Below are 22529 nucleotides of genomic sequence, written 5' to 3' on the forward strand. Positions count from 1 at the left end.
TCAAAATGTTTCGCAATAGACACCAGTATGAACTGTACACAGTCCTGCTTTAATTTGTCAAATTAAACGTTGTCTAACCTTACTAGGGTCCATTAAAAGCAGGTGTCTACTGAGTGTGTTAAATGAGCTACTACTCAGATAACAGTGCAACTATCAGCATAGTTTATTTTGTATCTCTCCGCCAAGAGTGCAAGTTACGTAAACGTGCAATCCTTACATAAAATCATATTGCTTGAGCTTCGTTTAACCTTCCCTGTGCTAGTCTAAGTCAGACGTGACGGCATCCCGTAAGATCTGTTAATGTGTTATGATTACAGACACAAACCCCAGACAGAGCAGACACAACAAACCGTCGTCAGCCTGTTTGAGACGGGGCAGAAATGTAAACAGGCTGTGATAATGTGGCAACAACTGCACAACAGCAAGCCTCAGAGCGAGGGAGAGAGGCAGCTGGGCTAATTCGGGTTAGCCTTATGTGGACTCTGAGATTAGACAGCCCAATCCTCTTACCACTACGTATGCTGCGCCATTGTGTTGTTATAGCTAAGAGGAGATATGCGCTAACACCTGTCACCGAGCCTCTAACTGGAACAGTCGTCACCTCGTCTCTAAGGTCGGCGGCACAGAAGTGTGCTAGACGGCTCGGTTCTGTGGAGGCCATTCCACTTCTGAGCTGAAGGAAATGGAGGAGGCATTACATAAGCCTATCTGAAACTTTTTCCCCCCTTTCTCGCTCGCTTTTTTATACTGAGCTCACAAGCTGCAAAGACAACCAAGTCTGGCCTCCAGATCTATATTTCATGAAGCCATTTCCTGTTTCCTCCTCTCCGCAGTTTCATAACAGAAGGAAAACAGCTGTGCTCTCACGATCTGGGAGTAAAGAAATGGAGAGGGTGGAGGAGGAGGGGGAGAGAGAGGCTGGAGAATGGGGACTGCTGCTCACTGCCAGCCATCTGTGCTCCGTCTCCAAACGTCTCCCCGGTACTATTCTCATGGAGTCGGGCACAGTCATGAGTGATCCAACAGTTGAACTCACAGCAGTGAGGGAAAGTTCTTAGACCGGGCTTTGAATTCCTACCAAAGCACACATTACACAACAGATTTCCACGGGAAAGATTGTGTGCGCGCGGTGAACGACTAATTTCCAAGTGACTTCATCGGCATGGCAAGACATTGAAAGTTTCCTTGCGTCCTCGCTAGTTTGGGCCAGCTTGTGGTGCAGTGAGTACAAACAACACTGGACATGCAGAAAGCCATCGGCCACCCATTTGGTAGAGCCCGACCGATAAAGGATTTTGAAGGCCGATACCGATACAAATATTTGTTGGTTTTAAAATCCGATATATCGGCCGATAATTTTTTTTTGTTTTTCAGAAACGCGCAACAAAACATTAACAGATTTTCCTTACATTAGTTATGTAGTTCTTTATGAGTTTTAACAGAAATAATATGATAATGCATTTTAAAAAGAAACTTTTCAGAACAGACTGATGATAGTGGCATTAGCTAGCTTCGTGGTTAGCTAGTCTATGATGAGCCATAATTTAGCAATGGATAATGTCATACTGTAAATTGTAAAACATACATTTTCAATATAACGGGCCAAGGAGAGATTGGTATAACTGTCACGCGCTATTAAAGAAATACTTCCGTCACATTGTCAAAAGTTAAAAGGACAGTCAGTCATCTACACTGTAACAACATAACGTTACTATTACTAGCTAATTCCGCTTCACTCTCGGCTTATTTAACAGCAGCAAAACTGGACATGATAGTCACACATTGTGTCATGCCTATTTGAGTTGAGAGAACTGATGGGGATGATCTTTTAATTGATATTCAAGCAATGTATATATCGTGACCAACTCAACGAGTGTTGCCAACAGGAATGGTGTAGAGCGCCCTCTGGTGGACAAACTATACAACTCCAACTCTCATGACATGGTTCAAGCGTGTTTTCATCCGTTTTATTTTTGAAATATTCATTTATCGGCCATTATAACTGCCGATACTGATATTTTGGAAAATGACTAATATCGGCCTACCGATATATATCGGTCTGGCTCTAGCACTGCTGGTTGTGCCGGTAACAGGAGAAAAAGTGAGACAGACATAGCTAGTCATAATAGCACTGCTTCATCAAGCACAAGCCTTAATGTAGTTAACCATCCATTCACACACGTCACAGCATGCACCAGACAACAAAGGCATTATGTGAACTTGAGAAGGGACGCATTTCCCCCTCCTCCTGTGTTATCCGAGTTGTCCCATCAGAATGCCAGACAAAAGGAAAGGGCTCATGCCAGACGCCCATGTGCGATGGGGACTTGTGAGACGGCAGATTTCACCCAGAAACACGTTCATAAGGAAAGCCTGAACCTGCATGCCCCTTTTCTGGAACATTCCCTAGCAACATACTATGAGTCATTTTATGAGAGGCTGTGGAAGGGGCAAAATGACGAAGAAATGTCTGTGGAAGGACGATAGACCACTGCTATTTCAGTAAATATTTGCAGGCTTCTTCTCTATCCAGAGGCATTTTAGCGTTGTGGAATTTTCCCGTTTTTCTGTTTTGGGGAAACTGAGAGAAAGGGGAGGGGAGAGCTTGTGAAGTCTTTCACCAGAGCAGCCCTTTTCTTGTGTGACAGACATTTTCCATTCACACACAAGGTGAATAAAAAACGCAAGAGAATGTGGGAGACAGAGGAAAGAGAAGAGAGAAAGCAAGGACACTTCAATAAACCGAGTCTCATGGAACAAATGAGATCAGAGAACAACTTGAGGCACACCCCATAATCAATGAGTTAAAAAAATGAACGCCGCTTGCTAATGCATGGTCTTCCACAGTGGGAGGAGAGATAGCAGGACGGGTGATTTAATCGCGCCAGTGGCGGGAGCTGTCACCTAAGCCACTGACCTCGCTCTCTAATCTGAGATAAAGCTCTCGTATTAAAGGGACACCCCGTTAGGGCGCCAGACACGTCTAGACTCCCCATGCCATAACACCCACTTTTCTTTTAATTATTTAACCTCCTCGTAAGACTGTACAAGATAAGCTCTGCCTGGGCCCAGACGCCACCTGCTACACCCGCCCCCAACCTGCAGCTCATTTCATCACACCCACCCACCGGTGACGCCGACTTACCACAAATATTGTTTTACACCCCTCTTCGACACCCCCTTCTCTTCCTCCTCCACCTCTCACTACCGTTCGCCCAGGCAGATTGAGTCATATCCCCTTGAAACTGGACCCAGCTCTGGGTTTAGTTCTCCATCAAATAGCGTTGGGTACATGATGTTCTCTCTGGAGTTCTGACGGCATGACAGAGCTCTTCAAGCACTCTACGATGTGTTCTCACAACAGGCAAATGCTTCATACGGTATACATTGTCCTATCCACAAGTTTCCAAGGGGCGCTCCGGTAAAAAATAAAGTGGGTGAAACTTCCGGTGACGCGGCGGAAGTAGCATTCCAATGGTGTTTTGTGTGTTAGTTAGCGAAGAGGCTAGCTGTTTTTCGGAGAATTATTTTACTATTTAAAGACGCAACTCTTTATGAGAGATGTCGTTACGGAGCTCAGGGACAACATGTGCTGTTCGCTGTTGTACGTATAACCGGACTAAATCAATTCAGCGGCTTAAACGTGATTGTTTTGAACATAACACCGTGTCCTAACTACACGCGATAAAAGTAATTTTATCTCTTATCTAGTAAATTGCATGTTATATGGTTTTGTTGTCTTTTCAAAATCTCTATTTTAAACAACAACAACAACAACAAAAGTCATGATTCTCAACTAGTCTAATAGAAACATTTGGTTCCTGTGCAAATCAAGCACTGACGGACTGCACAACAATACCAGGAACATGTATTAACAAAAGGATTGAGTTTTATATTGCTATTGAGTTGTTTCAGCAGAGAAAGAAACAACTCAATAGCAGAAACAACACAAAGAAAGACATTTGCATATTCTGAGCTGCACTGATATTAATAAGCCAAACCCTCATATTTGGATCAAAAGATTAAATTGCCATAGTTACCCATTTAAAAACTCCATTTTCCTCCATTTTGTTTATCTTCTCTGCATGAACCGAACAACATAAATGATTGGAGAGCAAATGGCTCTGTGGCTCTTACAACAGACACAAGTGACACAGTGCAAATTACTCTCAAATATGCATGTGTCACACTGCCAAACCCCAGACAAACTCTACTTTTCCAAAGAAATAATGAAAATTATCACAGAGGGAAACCATAAAGAAAAAACGCTAAACCTTGCTAGCTTTGGTCCTTTGGCAGGGGAACGTCTAATCTAAACATAGCGCTGAGAATAACTGCAAATATCAAGTCAACAACGTGATGATTATGACTGGGTTCAGCGTGTGACTTCACTGACTGCTGTAATATGAGATGTGAAGGTAAGAGCCCATCTTATCTGAACACTGACTCACTAGATTAACACACATGCAACCCCTCGGCCTCCGCGCGCTCCCCGAGGAACACACTACATCCAGTGCATCATCTCCTACGCAACTGCACAGCCATAAACGCAGATAGAAGGAGTGGTTGACGAACAGGGCAAAAAAAATAAAAAAATTAAATAAACAAGACCTGGCACCTACTTGATCGCAGAATGGATACAATTCTTATTTTGGATGCTGACTGGTCAATACAGCATTCCAGTCGTGCTAAAATATCTCATATAGTAACATCTATGATGTAACACAGCTCTATCAACCTTAATTTTCATATCATGTAGGAGACTATGGGCTCTATCTATGACTTTATACACTAATGCATGTCTCATTCCTATTTTGCACCAGCGCAAAGTGGGCTTTTTCCCTTCGCAGACGCACGTCGGTAAACTAGGGAATGAACTTGCGTTCCCTGGGCGGGTCGGCGTAAAAAGGAGGCGTGTTTCGGCGCAAACATTCCCTGGTGCTATTTTATACTTCCAGAAAACAATTGACAACACTGAGGGATCAGACCTTTTTGCCCAATAGTGACAAGAAACATTAGTATACGGTTATCGTGAGAGCCCTAACTGTATTGGTATCCTCTCGTACCTTTTTGGTCAAGTATCTATGGGGACAAAACATATTGATGGGTAAAAACAACACTATTTGTCTGGTCATTCACTTATGGCCCAGTGTAGAAATTAGAGCCAGACCGATAAAGGATTTTGAAGGCCGATGCCGATACAAATATTTGTTGGTTTTAAAATCCGATATATCGGCCGATATTATTATTATTCTTATTTCAGAAACGCTCAACAAAATATTAACAGATTTCCCTAAGATTAATTATTTGTAGTTATTTATGAGTTTTAACTAAAATAATATGATAATGTGATTCTTTTAAAAAGAAACTTAAGAAGAACATCAAAATATTTTAAAGTTCTGATAAATTAAATAATAAATAGTCCCTACATTGCCTTACAGTTATAAGCTACCTTATAATTATGTCAGCTTGCTTATCCTTTACCTGCACTTTTTGACAACACTCATGACATGGTTCAAGCGTGTTTCGTCCGTTTTTTATTTTATTTTTGAAATATTCATTTATCGGCCATTATAACTGCCGATACCGATATTTTAGAAAATGCCTAATATCGGCCGATATATCGGTCTGGCTCTAGTAGAAATCCATATTAGATTCTCTAACTGCATTTACAAGCCATTTACAGAATACTTTGTGAGCAGTATTGTCTGACATGTTGGGTCAAGGAAAGTAATAAAACATTTTTGATTAGAGAACATTTGCAAGCCATTAATAGATCTTAGCGTCCATGAAACCGTGTTCTGTTTCATTTTTTTCAACAGAAATATTTGTGACCTTAAGATATCTGTTAGCAGTTTATTCCTTTTCGTCAAACAGTCGGGTAGTTTTCCTGTCACAAAAACATGAGGACAGACACAGTGAATTTGTTACTCATATTTAAAATGTAGCGGCTTATTTTGATAAATCCATACATCACCATATGGAGTTCTGAAGGGAATTAAAAGGTCCAATTTTAACCTGCTTTTGACAGTTGGTAAGTGTTTTTTGGACCCTGTTTATATGTAACATAACATTGCATCATATATATTTCTAACAGTCGTGTGTGACTGAGATTCTTGAAATGTGATACGCAAGAATTGTGGAATTATTTTTTACAGATATTACAGATAAGACATGCTCGAATCTCCCGCGGAAAAATCCACTGGAATTAAAAACATTATTTTTTTACCGTTTTGAATCGACAAGAGGATAGTTTTGTACAACACCGCCAGGTTATGCATTCTCAAATATGTATTTTGGATCATTTTTAACCCCAAAAAAGCTTTGGACTGCATCTTTAAATAAAATAAAATAAAAATATTTAGATAACAGAAATGAAAGGTGAAATTCAAGAGGTAATTTTTCCCAGACAGACCAACTGCTGACTTGATCTTAATAAAATTATGCTCCCCCATTCTTTTAATTTGGGGTCAAGCGCCGAAAGGGGTGACGGACATAATCAGATCCCCGACTGACTTTCAAATGGGGGTCTGCACACATCCCTCATCCAAAATACCAGCCACACGACAACAAAGCTTTAATGTGATGGAGGAGGGTTAATGTTGCTATAAGATATATGTAAAATATATAATAAATAAAATAATACAAAGTATAAATAGTGTTCCATTTCATGTGCAAATTAAGCATAATTGTGAATATTCCAATGATTGAAATGCATATTTTATTAGGCCATTACATTTCCCTCTCTGACTTAAACTGGAAGTCACTGATGTGATATTATTCATGTATTCTGTGTATCATTACATTGGTGCATATATATATAATTTTTCATTGATTTCATTTAGTGAAAATCTATGGAAAATATTCCATAAATTGTAGAAAACTCCACAAATCCAATCATCAAGTTAATTGTGATCAGTGAAATAAACCTCAAACCTATTCCAATGATTGCTAAAATAATCCTTTCTGTTTACCCAGGGTTCTTTTCTGGCCATTTCTGATGCAAAAAAGATTGTTTTCATATTTAAATCAGGCAGCCTGAACTCCACGAGGACGAGCCCGATGAATAAGAAGCTAAGAGTTACCGAAGAGACCTTCTGACCTTTCAACTCTGAGAGCAGGGGGATGTGGAGGAGTGATGTCTGAGAGCAGGGCCGAGAGCAAGCATGCCTGATGAGAGGGGATGGGTGTGAGACACACAGTCTGATAAAATCACGTCTGATCTGATTCTGTTGCGTCTGCTGTCTCTCTTGCCCGGAGCACCGATGCACCATTTTGCAACAACAACAACAACAAAAAAAGGCAGCGGAAGGGAGGCCAGATGCTGTGTGTGTTATGCGGACAAATCGTTTACATTCCCGGGTAAAAACTAAACTAAACCTGAACTAAAAACTATCCTGGCTGTTCAGGATTTTTTTTAAATGCATTACAAAAATGTTTTTCTTCTATAAACTTCACTGTAAAACAAATTATGCTGTTGCTTAAATATTCTGCTTTTGTGCTCAGACAATAAAAGGCTTTCGATTTACAGCTAACCATGTGAAAAATGTTCTTGATTACTTGATGCTTTAATTTAGCTTCTTTTTTTACTGAAAGCTGCCTCAAAGATATTGCAGAACGGTGCTCATTGGATTCAACCCAGCAAAACTTATTATACAACTTGTGATAGATCGATATATATTGATCTTTAGCCATTTAGATCAAAAACAGAGATGATTTGTGATTACCAAAACTTCCTTGGATTACATATTATGTGCTCAGATTAAAATATACACTACAGATGAAAAATTATGGTCACTAAAGCTGCATTTATTACATCAGAAATACAGTAAAATCATTACAAATAACTGTTTTCTATTGTAATTTATTTTAAAATCATTCAAGCATCTTCAGTGTCATACGATCCTTCGGAAATCATTCTAATAAGCTGATTGGCTGCTCAAGAAACATTTCTTATTATCAATGTTGAAAAAGATTGTGGCGCTTAATTTTTTGGTGGAAACTAATAAAAGGAATTTCATGAACCTAGTCATTTTAAGAAAATTAAATTGTCACTAGTCGTATACATTTAGAGATTTTTTAAGAAAATTAATTTGAAATAGAGGTAACACTTTACAAGGTTCATTAGTTAACATGAACTAACCATGAGCAATACATTTGTAACAGTATTTGTTCATCTTCGTTGATGTTAGTTAATAAAAATAAAGCTATAAAAATAAATGTTAGTTCACAGCACATTAACTAATGTTAACAAGATTTTAATAAAGTATTAGTAAATATTGAAATTAACGTTTACAAAGATGAATAAATGCTGTATAAGCGCTGTTCATCATTAGTTCATGCTAACTAATGAACCTTATTGTAAAGTGTTACCGAAATAGAATAGATAAAAATAACTTTTACTGTACACCACTTTATTAATCACTAATCTTATTCTTGATGCTGTTTTGCCTATTTTTAAAACCTGTATCATTTGACAACTAGAACTTTAAAGAGTTCAGAAATTGGCTTAAAATGCACTATACTTTTTCATTAAAATAATAATAAAATGCTGAACAAGACACAACTGTGCCACTGTGTTTGTGTGACTGCCTAAAGGAAACGACCTCCAAATAAAAAGGCTGACATCAGACACATGTCTGGTCCTCTGGTTACACAAAAGCCAAACACAGAAGAGAGATGTGCAACTCTTAAACTTTATCCATTATCAGCTCACCCCCATCAGACAGCATGAATACATCCATGGGTCTGTCCAGATACGACTCAACTAGGCCCGCACAAAACACACAACATGCCCCCCTGCAGGGCTCGTCAAACCCCAGCATGCACCAATCTCCTCTGAGACGAGTCCCCTGGGGCCCATGGAGAATCCCAGAGGGGGGGTGCGGGGCCAGACACAAAGAAGGGGACCATGGCCAATGTCAAGGCTGGCTGACTGCTGCAGGGTGAGGCTCAGCTGCTGCTGTCAGAGGGCAAGAGCGGAGGGTGACACCCTAAAGCTGCCCCGTTTTTGTCTTCCAAAGACACCCAGTATACAATGGTAAAATGACCCAACAGCACTCACATAAACAAACAAACAAACAAATGTTTTGGATTTGAGACTATTGAGTCACCAAGGGGTAACTATCTAAAATACACTCTTAGAAGAAATTGTTCTATTTAGAACCAGAAATGGTTCCATCCCCCGCTTCATATATGGAACTCCAAAATGGTTCTATATAGAACCTTTTTTGGGGGGGGGGGTAAAAGGTTCTATTGGCCAAGTATGGAACCCCAGGGTTCTATATAGAATCCAAAGGGAACCCTTTTTTTAAGAGTGTATAGAACCTTTTAGGGGTTCCAAATACATAACGCTGATAGAACCTTTTAAGGTTCTATATAGAACCTTTTCTTCTAAGAGTGCAGTGATGCTGACTTAAATGCTGACAAAGCTTTTTCATAAATGTTTCCATTACTTTTTCCAACAAGTCATATTGTAATGCAATCAGGGGCAATCCTCAGTAATCAAATGTGTTCTCTAGATGTCGTGACAAAACGTAACTATTTTACGAGCTCAGATGTCGTGACAAAAAAACGTAACTATTTTACGAGCTCAGTGGGGTGTAAGCAGATTGTACGAAACCGAGAAACAAGATTGTATGAAATTGATACTAATTTTGGCGCAAATTCACCAAAAAGTTACGAATTTGCCAAATGCATTGAAGAGTCCGATTCATTCTATTAAATCAATTTGTTGAAGTGGTTAGCAGGGATGGGCAACGATTAATCGCGATTAATCGCATCCAAAATAAAAGTTTGTGTTTACATAATATATGTGTGTGTAGTGTGAATAATTAATTTGTATATATAAATACCCACACATGCATGTATATATTTAAGAAAAATGTGTTATTAATATATCAAATATTTATATTTATATATAATATTAATTGTGAATAAATATATATAAAATATACACGTGCACATATATACATGCATATGGGTATTTATATATACTAATTAATTATACACACTAAACACACATATATTATGTAAACACAAACTTTTATTTTGGATGCGATTAATCGCGATTAATCCTTGCCCATCCCTAGTGGTTAGTGTAAATGAACTGATAAAAAAATTACAGATATTTTTTTCCAAGTATTGAGTGCAACCTACTTCATTATGTAGTTCAATACATTAGAGTGTAATCATTTTTTTTGTGTGTTGCTGTATTTTGTTGCTTCGTTTACAAATCCTCATTGTTATGTGCCAGCAAATAAGTTAAGTTAAATTATTCTATTGCATCGTTATACTGTTGAAAATTGATTTTCTTTACACAAAGCTTTAATGTAGTGACCTCATTTTTTGTAGATTGTAGTAACATTTTCAAAAAAGAAGCTTGTCTGTAGTTCTAAGTAGGCTGTAGCTCACAAAGTCACAAAGACGCACGTTTTTTAAGTTGCGGTTACACATTTCGTTCGCACAGCACTGTTATCTTGCTGGAATGGATCCTCGCTACGTTTAATGGTCTGAAGAAAATTGAATGGTGCATTTTAGTAGTGTTGTAAAAATGAATCCAGTTACCCCTCAGCAGGCTGACCCACCCCATGTGACTTAAAACCCTTTTGACATGACACAGAGAGAGTACGCACACACCCTCCTAGGAGCGCGAACAGGCAACACAATGATTAGCAGGAGGGGTTGACAGCTGACCTCCGCTGTGACCTCATCACACTTCCTCACAGACGTGCACGCACACACCCCTCTGAGCTCATGCATTAGGTGCATTAGATTATTGGATGGAGCGCTGTTATGGCCGAGATGGGCCTGTAAAGTCCAGTTTTGATTGCCCTGCCCGGGGTTACTGGGGCAGGGGTGTGACCTTGAGTCTATGTTGAAGAGGAAGAGACGAGTATGCATATTGTATTGGATAGAGTGCTAGGGCCCATTGGGTCGCTTGACTGACACCTCTCTAACAAGGCAATTACTGATCTCACCGATGTGTTCGCACACTTCACACAACTGCTTCGCTCACAAACATTTACACACACAATGTGAATCACTACCACATTCTCGGCAACTTCACTTAGTCAAAAGCTTATAAATGTGACTAAAATGTTGCACAAAACATTGGTGATCATACTGGACAATATCAGTGAATTATTGTGGTCTGATTAGGCAAACATTTGGTGAATATACAGAAAATAATTTGCCCATTGACCTCTGTCCATCATGGCCTCCTCATCATCCTCATATACTGATTGGCTCTATCACTCCCGCCTCCTCTAGTCAAAACCAATAAGCTGCACATTGGTGGTGGTGGTGGAGCGAATTATTAATTATTATTATTAACAAGAATAAGAGTGAAGAATGGAAGAATGCAAATTTTTCAGCCAAGTTTCTATGATGTGAAGCATCTTTAATCACATCTTTAATCACATGAAGCATCACATCTTTTGATGTGAAGTATTTTTAATTTTTTAAGTCAAAACATACTAATATCGGCCGCATTTGGACTATTCGTGCAAAAATTGTCTTACATTATGAAAAAGTGTGTCTGAAAACTCAATGTTTTTCAATCTTATGAACATTATTATTATTTTTTTTTTTCTTATGTAATTTTTTATTTGAAGATGTATATAAACATAGGTAGATATGTACAGTATGTTGATGATATGCATGTTTTTGTTTTTTGGTGTGTAGAGACAAATAGATCAAAATGTTCGGTCAACCGGTTAATTAGTTATAATTAGTTGATAGATGCTTCTTCCTACTCCTTTACGGACATGTTTAAGTTTAAATTTGTTTTTTTCTACATGTTCGAAATAAAAACTTTTCATTCATTCAACATAAGCTGACGGCATAAACGTTAAATGACATTTTAAACCACAACATCCTCCCACGCTGAACTTTTACTACTATTTTTTCTAAAGCCAGCATCTGTAATAAATAGTTAAGAACACAGACAGAACCTCTGGCCTCTGACAATAAACACTCAACTCTTGTGTATGCCGTCTCAGTCCTCACCCTGTAGTCTGGGCCAAGCTTCGGCCCGCCAGTGGAAAATAAAAAAGGTGCCAAATTGATGCAGAGATCAGATATTGACGAGGATGGTGTTTTTGTCCCCTGCGTATTCGTTACATACGAGCTGCGGCACACTAGTGAGACGAATGCCAGTCCAATATCCTGTTTCTCCATTCTGGAGCTTGACTTTGGCCACTGCCCCACTGGAAATGGACTACACTAACCCCGTGTGTGCAGCCATTTGTTAGTTAGAGAGCAAGACAGCTAGAAAGAAAGACTAGCATTCTATGCAGGACGACTAAGTGTGCAACAGTGGCGTTATACACGGCGGTCTATTAATAGCCGTGTTCTGTTTTCACTTGAATTAGCCGTATGGTGTAAGGCCTTTGTCAGATAAGATAAGCAGCCTTTAGCTTGCAAAACCTCAGACGTAGACTGTGCCGAAAACAGCAGACAAAAACCAGGAAAAGACAAGCGGGAAGGAAACTCCTAGAATCCGATATCGTACACACAGAAGAAAACTCGTTTGATGTGTGCTAAATGCTAAGGCTAGTACGACACTGATTATACTGGCAAGTTTTGCATTCTGAGCCCTGGAAGGTGTGTCCTTTTTTGCGTTTTGTGTGTGTCTGCTGTGTTACAGTGGCTCCCCAGTTCGTCTCCGGCCCTGAATGCAGCCAGCACTGCAGTAGAATCTAAGCGCCAAGTCACCAAGCATTTCACTGTCTGCATGGCCCATCCTGAACCGCACAGAAACCACAAACGCGCTCTGACACACATAGGGCCGGTATGCCTTATCAATCAAGAACAGGAACAAATACCATACACATAATTTGCGCCAAAATCACTCTGAGAAGGCAAATTGGTAAAAAAAAATAAAAAAAAATCAATGTGCATCTATACCTGTCAAGAATGAATACAGGTCATATTTAATCTCAAAAAATCAAAATCAAGTTTATTTTCGGCCGAAATTTATTTTATTATTATATATATATTTTTTTTTTTTGCATTGTGACATTTTCATTAAGCAAACTGTAAAAAAAAAAAAACGCCTTTAATTTATGCTGATTTTAATTTAACAGTCATTGTAGTGCAATAGTTTATTTCATTGTCTTATGATGTTGAGAATGTACACATTTCAATGTCATCAAAGCAAAACTTCTTTAGTGGTGAACGGACACTACAACAAATATAATTTTTGCAAAAAAAAAAAGAAGAAAAAAAAGATTGTGTTTCTAAGTCTTTACAAAAGAGTGAAAAAAATATTGAGAGATTGATTACGTTGGTAAGAAAAGATATTAAATTTGCCATCACCCCCTTAGCCACTGTATAAGAACACACACACATACACACACAACAGCGTTAACTAGTTTTCTGTAATTTAAAAACCAAGGGTAATATAACACAAAGCATAGTGTTATAAATGTACACTATTTTTGCAACAACAACAATAAAAAAACTCAAAAGTAAACAACTTTTCGGATTTGCAGTAATGCAAAATGTGATGATGTGTCATGAAAATAATGCAAAGATTCAAACTGGTTTCCAAACTTCCAAATTATGCTTAATAGTATTCTTTACACAAAATATAATTAATTTTTTCTTAATTGCATATGCATCATGCATCTTACAGAACAGAAATCCATTCAAGTTCATGAAGTTTCTGGGGCAAGACATCAGTGCCATCTACCAGGGGGCTTTGAGAAGAGGGACAATTCTTTCATATGAAGGTTTACTTTCAATAATTCATCCCATTTGCGGCAGAAATAGCCAGTGCGAGTACTGATTATGACCGGCCCTTTTGTCCTCTGTGGATTCAGACAGCCCAAAGTCTCAGCCAGTCTGGGCTGAAGTGGGGGAAGGGTTGACTGACTGACTGGCTGGCCGCTCCAGACCGCAGTGAACCAATTCCCAGCAATAACGCCGGCAGACGTACACACAACTTTAAGATTTTCAGCAACATCTTACCCTACAGCTTGCATGTTAAACAACAAGAGGCAATAAACAGAGCAATTCCATCGGTGCTCGGGCCCTAATTAAGTAATATTACATTATATATCACACATGTAGGCCTATTGCATCAATGCTAATAGATTAAATAATACATTAATGGAGGGAATAAACACATTTGGATAACTAGAGTTGTGTTTTTCTGGGAACCCGACAGAAGGGATTTAGTTAAAGAATGTGTGCTGTATGGCAAGCTAGTTTAACATTGTCCATCAAATAATTTTTTTAATATTACCTTCTTTTCTTCAAATTTACTAGTAACTACTAATATTTTGTATGTATTCAATGTTACTATATAGAATTCAACATTTCAGTTTTGTATTAAATAGGCCTAAATATGCGCTAGTAGTCTGCCTTTATTAGATGCTAGTGTTTTCCAATTGTTTTACAATAATTCATCTAAAATGTAAAGTATAACAAAAACAACTGTCTACTAATAACAAGACAAGAAAATCTACTAGTCACATTTTTTTCCTCATAAATCCGTGCTAGTAACGTTAGCTAAGTAGGCTAGCTAGTAGTGACAAATTAAAAATTGTAGGCTACTCATCACTATTGCATTACCAACTCGCAATTAATAAATGAGCACTTTTAACATAAAACAGACAGCAGTTCGTTTTCGGGGATAAATGTTTACGGCTTGCCATATTGTGCGCAGCCCCCACAGCAATCTCCAACTGATGCATTGAGTTGTGCTCCATTGCCAAACACTCCCAGACGCCCGAGTCATCAGCAACACTCACTTGTATTATTAGATTTTTAATTGGTCAAGCTGTTTAAAATACAAATACGTCAATTTTTGACAAATACGTCGCATTTTCGCTGGGCTGAACGAATAGTTTAATACGCCACAGACAAATTCAATGGGTGTACAAGTCAGATAGTGACAAATACTGTAATATTTAGACCTGAGAATGACATTTACACTCCAATAAATCGCGTTTGACTTTCGAACACCTTCCATAATCGATTCGAAACAGCCACACTTACATTTGATTCATTTTCTAATGCAGACCGAATTAAATTATTGAATTTAAAACTGTAACATCGCCACCAGGGTGAGTCGAGTAGCCTACGGTGGGTTAAAAACATCATATTTTCATTCGGTACACGTTAAAAAATTGATAAAATGTAAGAGTTTGCGTTCCCTCCGCATTCGAAAAAGGCTCAGAAAAACCCGCCCTACTTACATATATCCATTCCCTGTGGCTGGGATAGGGTGCAGTTGCAGGAGCATGTGTCATTGGAGTTGGCGGCGTTGTTGTTGTTGTTGTTGTTGCTGGAGCTGCTGTCCGGGACCGTGATGTTTCGCATGGGGGCTCGGGGAAGTGACGGGACGGGGGGAAGAGAGCCGCCGGCCGCGGCCCTCACATGAACTGAGGAACACTTCCACAGCAGCAGCCTGCGGTCTCGGTCCACGCGCGTCTCATGCCATTCTCACGACTCTCTCCGACGCATTTTCTGCTTCTAGACTACGGTAAATACGCTCCCCGCATCCTGACGGCCTTTTCCTCTGCTTTCATTCAGTAGAATGGCTTTCTGTGACGGTCTCAGGCTCACAGCCCACCTCCTCCTGCGCCTCCCTCCTCCGAGAGGGGAGCAGCTCCAGACAGACAGACAGGAGCGGTGGGAGGGGAGACTGGCGCTGACAATGGCGGTGGTGAGAGAGAGAGAGAGAGAGAGAGAGAGAGAATGTTGCTCTACCCTCAATGTGACTGTGTGTGTGTGTAGAGGCAGTTAGAATTACACACACACACTCATTAGTGCCAGCCACGACCAATCAAGGCAGGCATTGAAAAGGCTTTAACCTTGGGCTGACCCCGCAGTCTAGCAGATATTCAGCAGATGTGTCAGACACCCCCCTTCTTTCCCAAACTGTCTGCGGTCTATAAATATCCGGGGTGGTTTTGGTGTGGGGAATGTCCGGCTGAGTGGGCAAAAGTGAAGTAACACTAACACCACCAAAGTATTTGGACTCTCAAGTCACTTTAATTTGTGAATATCAAATAGCCTGGTTAAAACCAGACCATTCTCGGTTGTAACTGAGAGTTATGGTCTGGCCTAAACAAATCACTTCCAAAGGGGCGTCACCAACGACCGTATAGAGAGCCTAAGTCCCTCCCCTTCCGGTCGACCACCATGGGACCTTATTTTGGAAAAATATTGAATGGTAGTCAATGGCGAGAGACGACAAATATTTTGATCTGGTTTGAATTGTGCCCTGAATTACACATATGATGTTTGTCAATTTAAAAGATACATTTTAAAGTAAAGAAAGTCACAGTTTGATGTAAAACCGTTGAGACTGTGAAAATACGTAATTACAAAGACTACAAACCCCAAAGGCGCACATTTTCTCTCAATGAATGAGCTAACTTTACTGAGGCTAATGTCTGTGATTGTTTCTACAGTCTTACGTTATAATCGTAACGTTACGCCGTCATACCAGAGTGTTTTGTACCAGACTGCACACACAAGCAGCAGATCTCGTTTCGCTTCCTGGGAGATGTAGTTCATTGAGCGATTTTCACATAAAACTAAATGTTACTCTTCTGTTGTATGACAAACTGCGACGTTTTTGACTTTTAGAATTATCTTTTAAATTGACAAACATCATATGTGTAATTCAGGGCACAGTTCAGACGGAATAAAAAGATAAGTTGTCTCTCGCCATTGACTACCATTCATATTTTTTACGAAATAAGGTCCCATGAGCCGGAAGCGGAGGGGCAGGACTTAGGCTCTCTATAGCTCAAATGCCTCAACTGGATAGACCTAAAACCAATCAGGGGTGCGTTTCCCGTACAACGACGCAGTTCGCTGCTTCACTACCATAGTACGATGCATCGTTGGAGAAATCAACTAGCTAGTCACGACTGTTTCCCGAAACTCATTGTCGCAAAATATCGTTCAACCACGTTGGTTTCGCACGTGGTGGAGTAATAACTACTTTTAACGAAACTGTTTGAGATCCAATTAACGCTAGATAGCTAGAAACACGGTACTTAAAATCTTTTGACAAACTGAAAGACGTAAATTCCATTTGTATGTTTTCTAAATAATTGGCATCGGTTGTACTGAATGTCAGCTTGCTTATTTTGCTCAAGATAAGGATGTATTACCTCCAAATGTCATGCAATATAGAAACGAGCTGTCGTTCAAACCACACAACTTTGCGATGCTGTTTGCAAATGTTCGTTGGAACGATGGTTTCGGGAAACACCGACTCGTTAAACTATGCTGATAACGATGCTTTCGGGAAACGCACCCCAGAGCGATGAATGAGATGACTTTAAATTGTTAAAATGATAAAACATTCTCTATGATAAAAAAAAATGTTTGTGAAAAAAATATTTTAAAAACATGGTTTTGCCGGTTATAGAGTTCTTATGACGGTGTTCAACTATAACTATCACACCCCTAGTTTCGTCGCAGTGCTGTCGCCATCATTTAAAGCCCATTAGTGTAAAACGCATTCTCATCCGAAGGCGTCATATACAACGCTATTGCCAAAGCGTAGACATCCAACGCACATGGCACACTTTAGCGTCAAATGAGATGCTTCGGTTATGGTAGGTTTAGGTATGGGGTAGAGTTAGACCACTAGGAGGCGCCTTCTGCCCAACATATATCTGCGTCTCATTTGAGACGCAGATATGCGTCTAAATTTGACGCCATGTGCGTTGGATGTCTACGCTTTGGTAAAAGTGTTGTATATGACGCCTTGGGATGAGAAGGGCCCATATAAATATATATATATATATATATATTTTTTTTTTACATTTAATTTCTTAATGTTTCTATTTAGCTTTATTTTAGTTTATTTTTTTTAAGTTTCATCTATTTAATTTAACTTTTTAAATTATTTATCTAAATGATCTAAATTAATTTAAATTATTTAAAATTACTATTTTTTATAATTTATTCTAAATTATTTTTTTGCTATAGTTACACTGTTATTTATACATCATTGTATATATACAGACAGAGAGAGAAATACTGATTTAAATGTTTAACAGTTGTATAAAAAAATATTGTGGCAGTCAAAAATGACTATTACAATAAAATAATCACTATTAAAAATGATGGGGAATGCAAACATTCCAAAGAAAATGTGTTGAAGGTTATTTGAAAAAATCGTTATCTTCTTGACTTTGATGTGAAATGTGACCCGGACATGTTGCTGTGACACTCAGGCCATTGTCCTAACTCTAATTAAAGTAAATGAACACATACTAGCTGCGAATAGACAAAACAAAGAAATGTTTTCGTCTCAAAAACAAAGGACATGCCTCTTCATTCAATTGTGTTTACAAAGATGAAACGTTTACACCATTAAACTGTTGTCGTTTTTAGGGGCTGTTTATCAGACTTGAGAGCTAAAATTGGCCTTGTTATGACTGAAATTGAAAGAGATGCAGATTTTGCTTTAGCGCCCTCTGGCGGCATCTGGGGTCATGGCACCACTGCATTACTTCAAATGTGGGAAGAGTAACCGGTGTTTGTGGCCTACTTTCTCCTGTGACCTCTCACTGACGGTGTGATGGTTTAAAGTGTTTCAGGCCGAGTTGCGGTAACAGATATGCGAAGTGTGTGCCTGTGAGGATATTTACAACGATAAGACAATCTGTGGTGAGACGAGCTTTCCCCGTGCGACTATGAGCCGGTCACTGTAAGGTCAGACAGATAAGAAGAATTTATGACAACCTCTGATTTTACTGGGGTACCATTTCAATGTTATAACTATGAATCTTAAAACACTTACTCTTTATACTGTTTTGCATGACTTTGTCAGCCATGCAAACATATATCTGATATGTAAGACAAATGATTTATGGTATCATTAATGACACAAACAATTACACGCCAATGTTTAGTAATTGTGCAAACCCCTAACCTCAAGTATGAGCAATAGTAATGCCTTAGTAAACACAACTCATGACAACTGACAGGAAAGAAGAAAATAAAGTTTCCGCCTTTAAATGATGTAGCATCTGTCCTCATTATTTTCAATTTATTTTCACTATCATTACTGTGAGTCATTTTTAACGGTCATAATAAATATATAATATACGTAATTTTGAAATATTTAAATCAGTATATAGGCAGTACAAGATATCAAATGATGATGTACATTTAATTGAAATAATAATAAAATATTCAATGAAACAAACAAAAACATTTAGTTTTCTTTGGCAACTTATTAAAATTAACTATATACATATATATAGACACACACACTATATATCTGTATAAACATTAACATATTTAAAAAGTTCAAATGAAAACCTGAAAATATATAATAAATCATTTTATATTTACCCTGTATCAATCTACTTTTCTTACAATATAACCTCAAGCCACAGACGACTCCTTGCAATGCTTTTCAGTGTCTTTAGTGATGACTCACCAAGCTTCTTACAGCTGAGACACACACAGACACATCAGTCTGCCTCCGTCACACCACCTGTGATTGCTCAGGTGGAAGTCTAAATCACATTGCTGCCAGCCATCACATCAGCAGAGATCAACATCCCAGTTAGACCAAGTCTAGCCAAGTAAATGTGCCTTATATTCATGGAAGCAGACAGGAACTTAAGACTTATATATTCATTGCACTATGTATTTGGACACTATAAGATGGAAATAATGAAAATTAACTAACTGAACCAGGATCACTTTCTCACAGCAGGATCATTTCTACAACACACAAACTTGTACGGATACACTAGTGAGAACCTTCCATTGACCACTAATGGTTTTTATATTCTGTTTTATATTCATATAATACAACGTGGAATACAGTTCATAGTCAATTTAATTTTATATCGGTCACTTTAAATTTGTAAACAATTTTTTTAATGCTACAGTTGGTTATCTTATACTGTAAATGCTTTAAAATCGCATTAGATAATTTTACTGTAAAACCCTGTCAAATTTATGTTTTTGGGACTTCAAGTAGCTACTTGAAGTCCCAAAAACATAAATTTGAATCTAGAATCTACAGTAATATATTTTACTGAATTCATTAAACAACATTTACTTATAATCAACACTTTTAAATAATTAAACACTTAAGATTTTTAATAGTAGCATTTTTAAATTTTTTTTTTTCAGTTCAAATTACATTTTTAAATTTAATTAAAAACAATATGTGGGCCATTTGACAGCTGATTGACATAATTTGACTCGAAACCCATTTATATAATAATAATGAAAATAATAATAATAATATTTTTTTTCACTTTGGGGTTTTCCCCTAAAAAGGGGAGGTTTTGTCAGATTTTAAAAACGGTAAACTACTGGCAGCTATGGTTGCCAGTAAAAATACGGTGTGTTACTGTTTTTGTGTTAGAGCATATAGCTGTTCAATTAAAGTTTTATACTCTAGCTGACAATATGGAATTTAGCTGTTAATTTCAAAAACAGTAACACACCGTATTTTTACGGTATGATGCTGGCAACCACAGCTACCAGTAGTTTACTGTTTTTTACAGTGTAACTTTCTGAGACAACTGAATTAATACTGAATAAACAAACTACACTACACTACACATGAATAGGCAACAGTATTGATTAGAAGTGATTATAATAGCTGCAGTCAGCATTAACTAATAATGTAATCCTCATTAGTTCTCTCTCTGACTGGACTATCAACTATGGTAATACCCCAAAATGTGCAACTAAAGAGTATAAGGAAGGAACAAACAAATGCAAGTATAGGTACTTGCCAGTTTGCATCAAGACTTCCAAGTTTGTTTGAGTGTGTGCGTTTACGTTTACCTGAGGATGGGAGATATTGATAGGCTGTAAAGTCATGGGCGTTGAGTGGCCGTTCCCCTGGGAGCTATGCAGTCTCTCACTGCTGGTGTGATGAAGTGTTTACATGAAGGGATCACCCTGAGGGGGCGGTATTCATTAACCACCAGACTTACAGACTCAGACTATTGACTTTTCGCTCTAGACTGAACCTCTCTCTCTCACTCACAAACACACACACACACACTTTTACCTTTAACACACTTTCCACAACTTCTGTTTGAGTAGCTGCTCTTGAACATGGACTTTTGTTATTGAGCTCTGTTTCCACTTAGAGCTCCACAGCACCTCATTTTATTCATTTACAGTCTGTACAGACCATGCCTAAACTGCAGCTCTAGGAGTCTTTGATGCACGAGCAATAAGAAAAAAAGGAGAGACGACATTTTTACATGTTACGAGGAAAATATGTTCAAATGCTTGTGGAATCTTATCTATCAGAGGTCGCGTTAACATAAAATCTTGAATTTTTTAGCAGAAGGCTGTCTGTAATTGCAACATGACATCATGACTTTTGCGTAAACATACACGCCACTTTCGAGTCAAGTGGCGTGTTATCTCTACGCATTTTGAGCTATCCGCGTGTATGTGTGTATGTCTACGCCATTGACGTCCGAGTGATTCCGCGTGTCTGTACACGCCGTCAAATGTCCGCGCGAAACGAAGCAAAATGTGGATCTACATCTGGGGAGCGATCTTTTTTTTTTCCTAGGATGGTAAGGGAACAGTCATAAATGCCATTAACCCCAGTGACGGGTAGGTTTAGGGACGGGGTTGAGGTAAGTCATATATTTATATATACAGTAATAACGTTAAGTCAACGTTCATAAACACGCTGAAAAGCGATTATGCGTCTTGATAGCACGCCAAAAATGGAAATACGAATTGGCGTGTCATACACACGCTACTTCATGAGATCAGTCTGGTAATTTTGGCAGATTACACTGAGGATGATCTATTGTAATGTGTTACAGTAATTCCCACTCCTGTCCAGTCGGTGGCGAGTGAAATCCCACACTGCAGCCGATTCTAAATATTCAATCACTGTACTGATTGCCAACACCAAACTCTGAACTGGTCTTTATAAAGTATCTTCTTATTAAACGGTCTGTACACTTACAAAGTTCTCAATGCTTCGTTTTGCATGTATTGGCCCTCATTATGTTACTGTGTTAGTGTGGGGCTATTTTGAGCCTTGTTAGTGGTATTAAATGACAGTAATTTTCATTACTGCCCTATATAAACAGTTTTTAGAGATAAAACTCTTTACATTCGATTATCATGAAAACAAATTTTAGAGAGCGGTCGACAAGGTACCAATGTGTTATTAGACCAAAGGTTAAAATAGTGGCTGTCATAAAAACCTGACTGATTTATTTCAAATATTCATACATGAAATATTGACGAACCGTAACAAATATATATGGTGCATTTATTTAGAAAAATGCTCCTATCTAGAGTTAATTGTTAGTTGGGGGCAACCTTAAACACATCTCAGTTCTCCAGCTTTTTCTCGTCCCTCACAGGACACTCATGGTAAGTAAAACTACTTTTAAAAACCCGCACACAATTCACCAGGGGAAACATATGCCTATGTTTGTCCTCACTGACTGTCTCGCCTGGCTTTTAGCAAACTTTAGAGTCTCTGCTACACGACTGTGACCTCAGATCAGGACATCTTTTTTTTGTCATTT

At 38.5% G+C, this 22529-nt stretch overlaps 1 protein-coding gene across 4 annotated transcripts in view; it reads right to left on the reverse strand.

The window, feature by feature from the left end:
* ldlrad4a (low density lipoprotein receptor class A domain containing 4a) overlaps positions 1-22529 on the reverse strand; it is a 79506-nt gene that overhangs the window by 12918 nt on the left and 44059 nt on the right. Inside the window, exon 1 of one of the 4 annotated variants that reach the window (XM_039680963.2) lies at positions 15207-15661. The exons of the other annotated variants lie outside the window; for them this stretch is intronic. Within the exon in view, the coding sequence (XP_039536897.2) occupies positions 15207-15330 (124 nt within the window). The 5' untranslated portion in view covers positions 15331-15661. Of the gene's footprint in view, positions 1-15206; positions 15662-22529 lie in introns of those variants that run through there. 4 annotated transcript variants of the gene reach the window in all.

The sequence above is a fragment of the Pimephales promelas genome, chromosome 18 (assembly GCF_988280905.1).
Source record: "Pimephales promelas chromosome 18, fPimPro1.hap1.1, whole genome shotgun sequence".
In the NCBI taxonomy this organism is placed as follows: domain Eukaryota; kingdom Metazoa; phylum Chordata; class Actinopteri; order Cypriniformes; family Leuciscidae; genus Pimephales; species Pimephales promelas.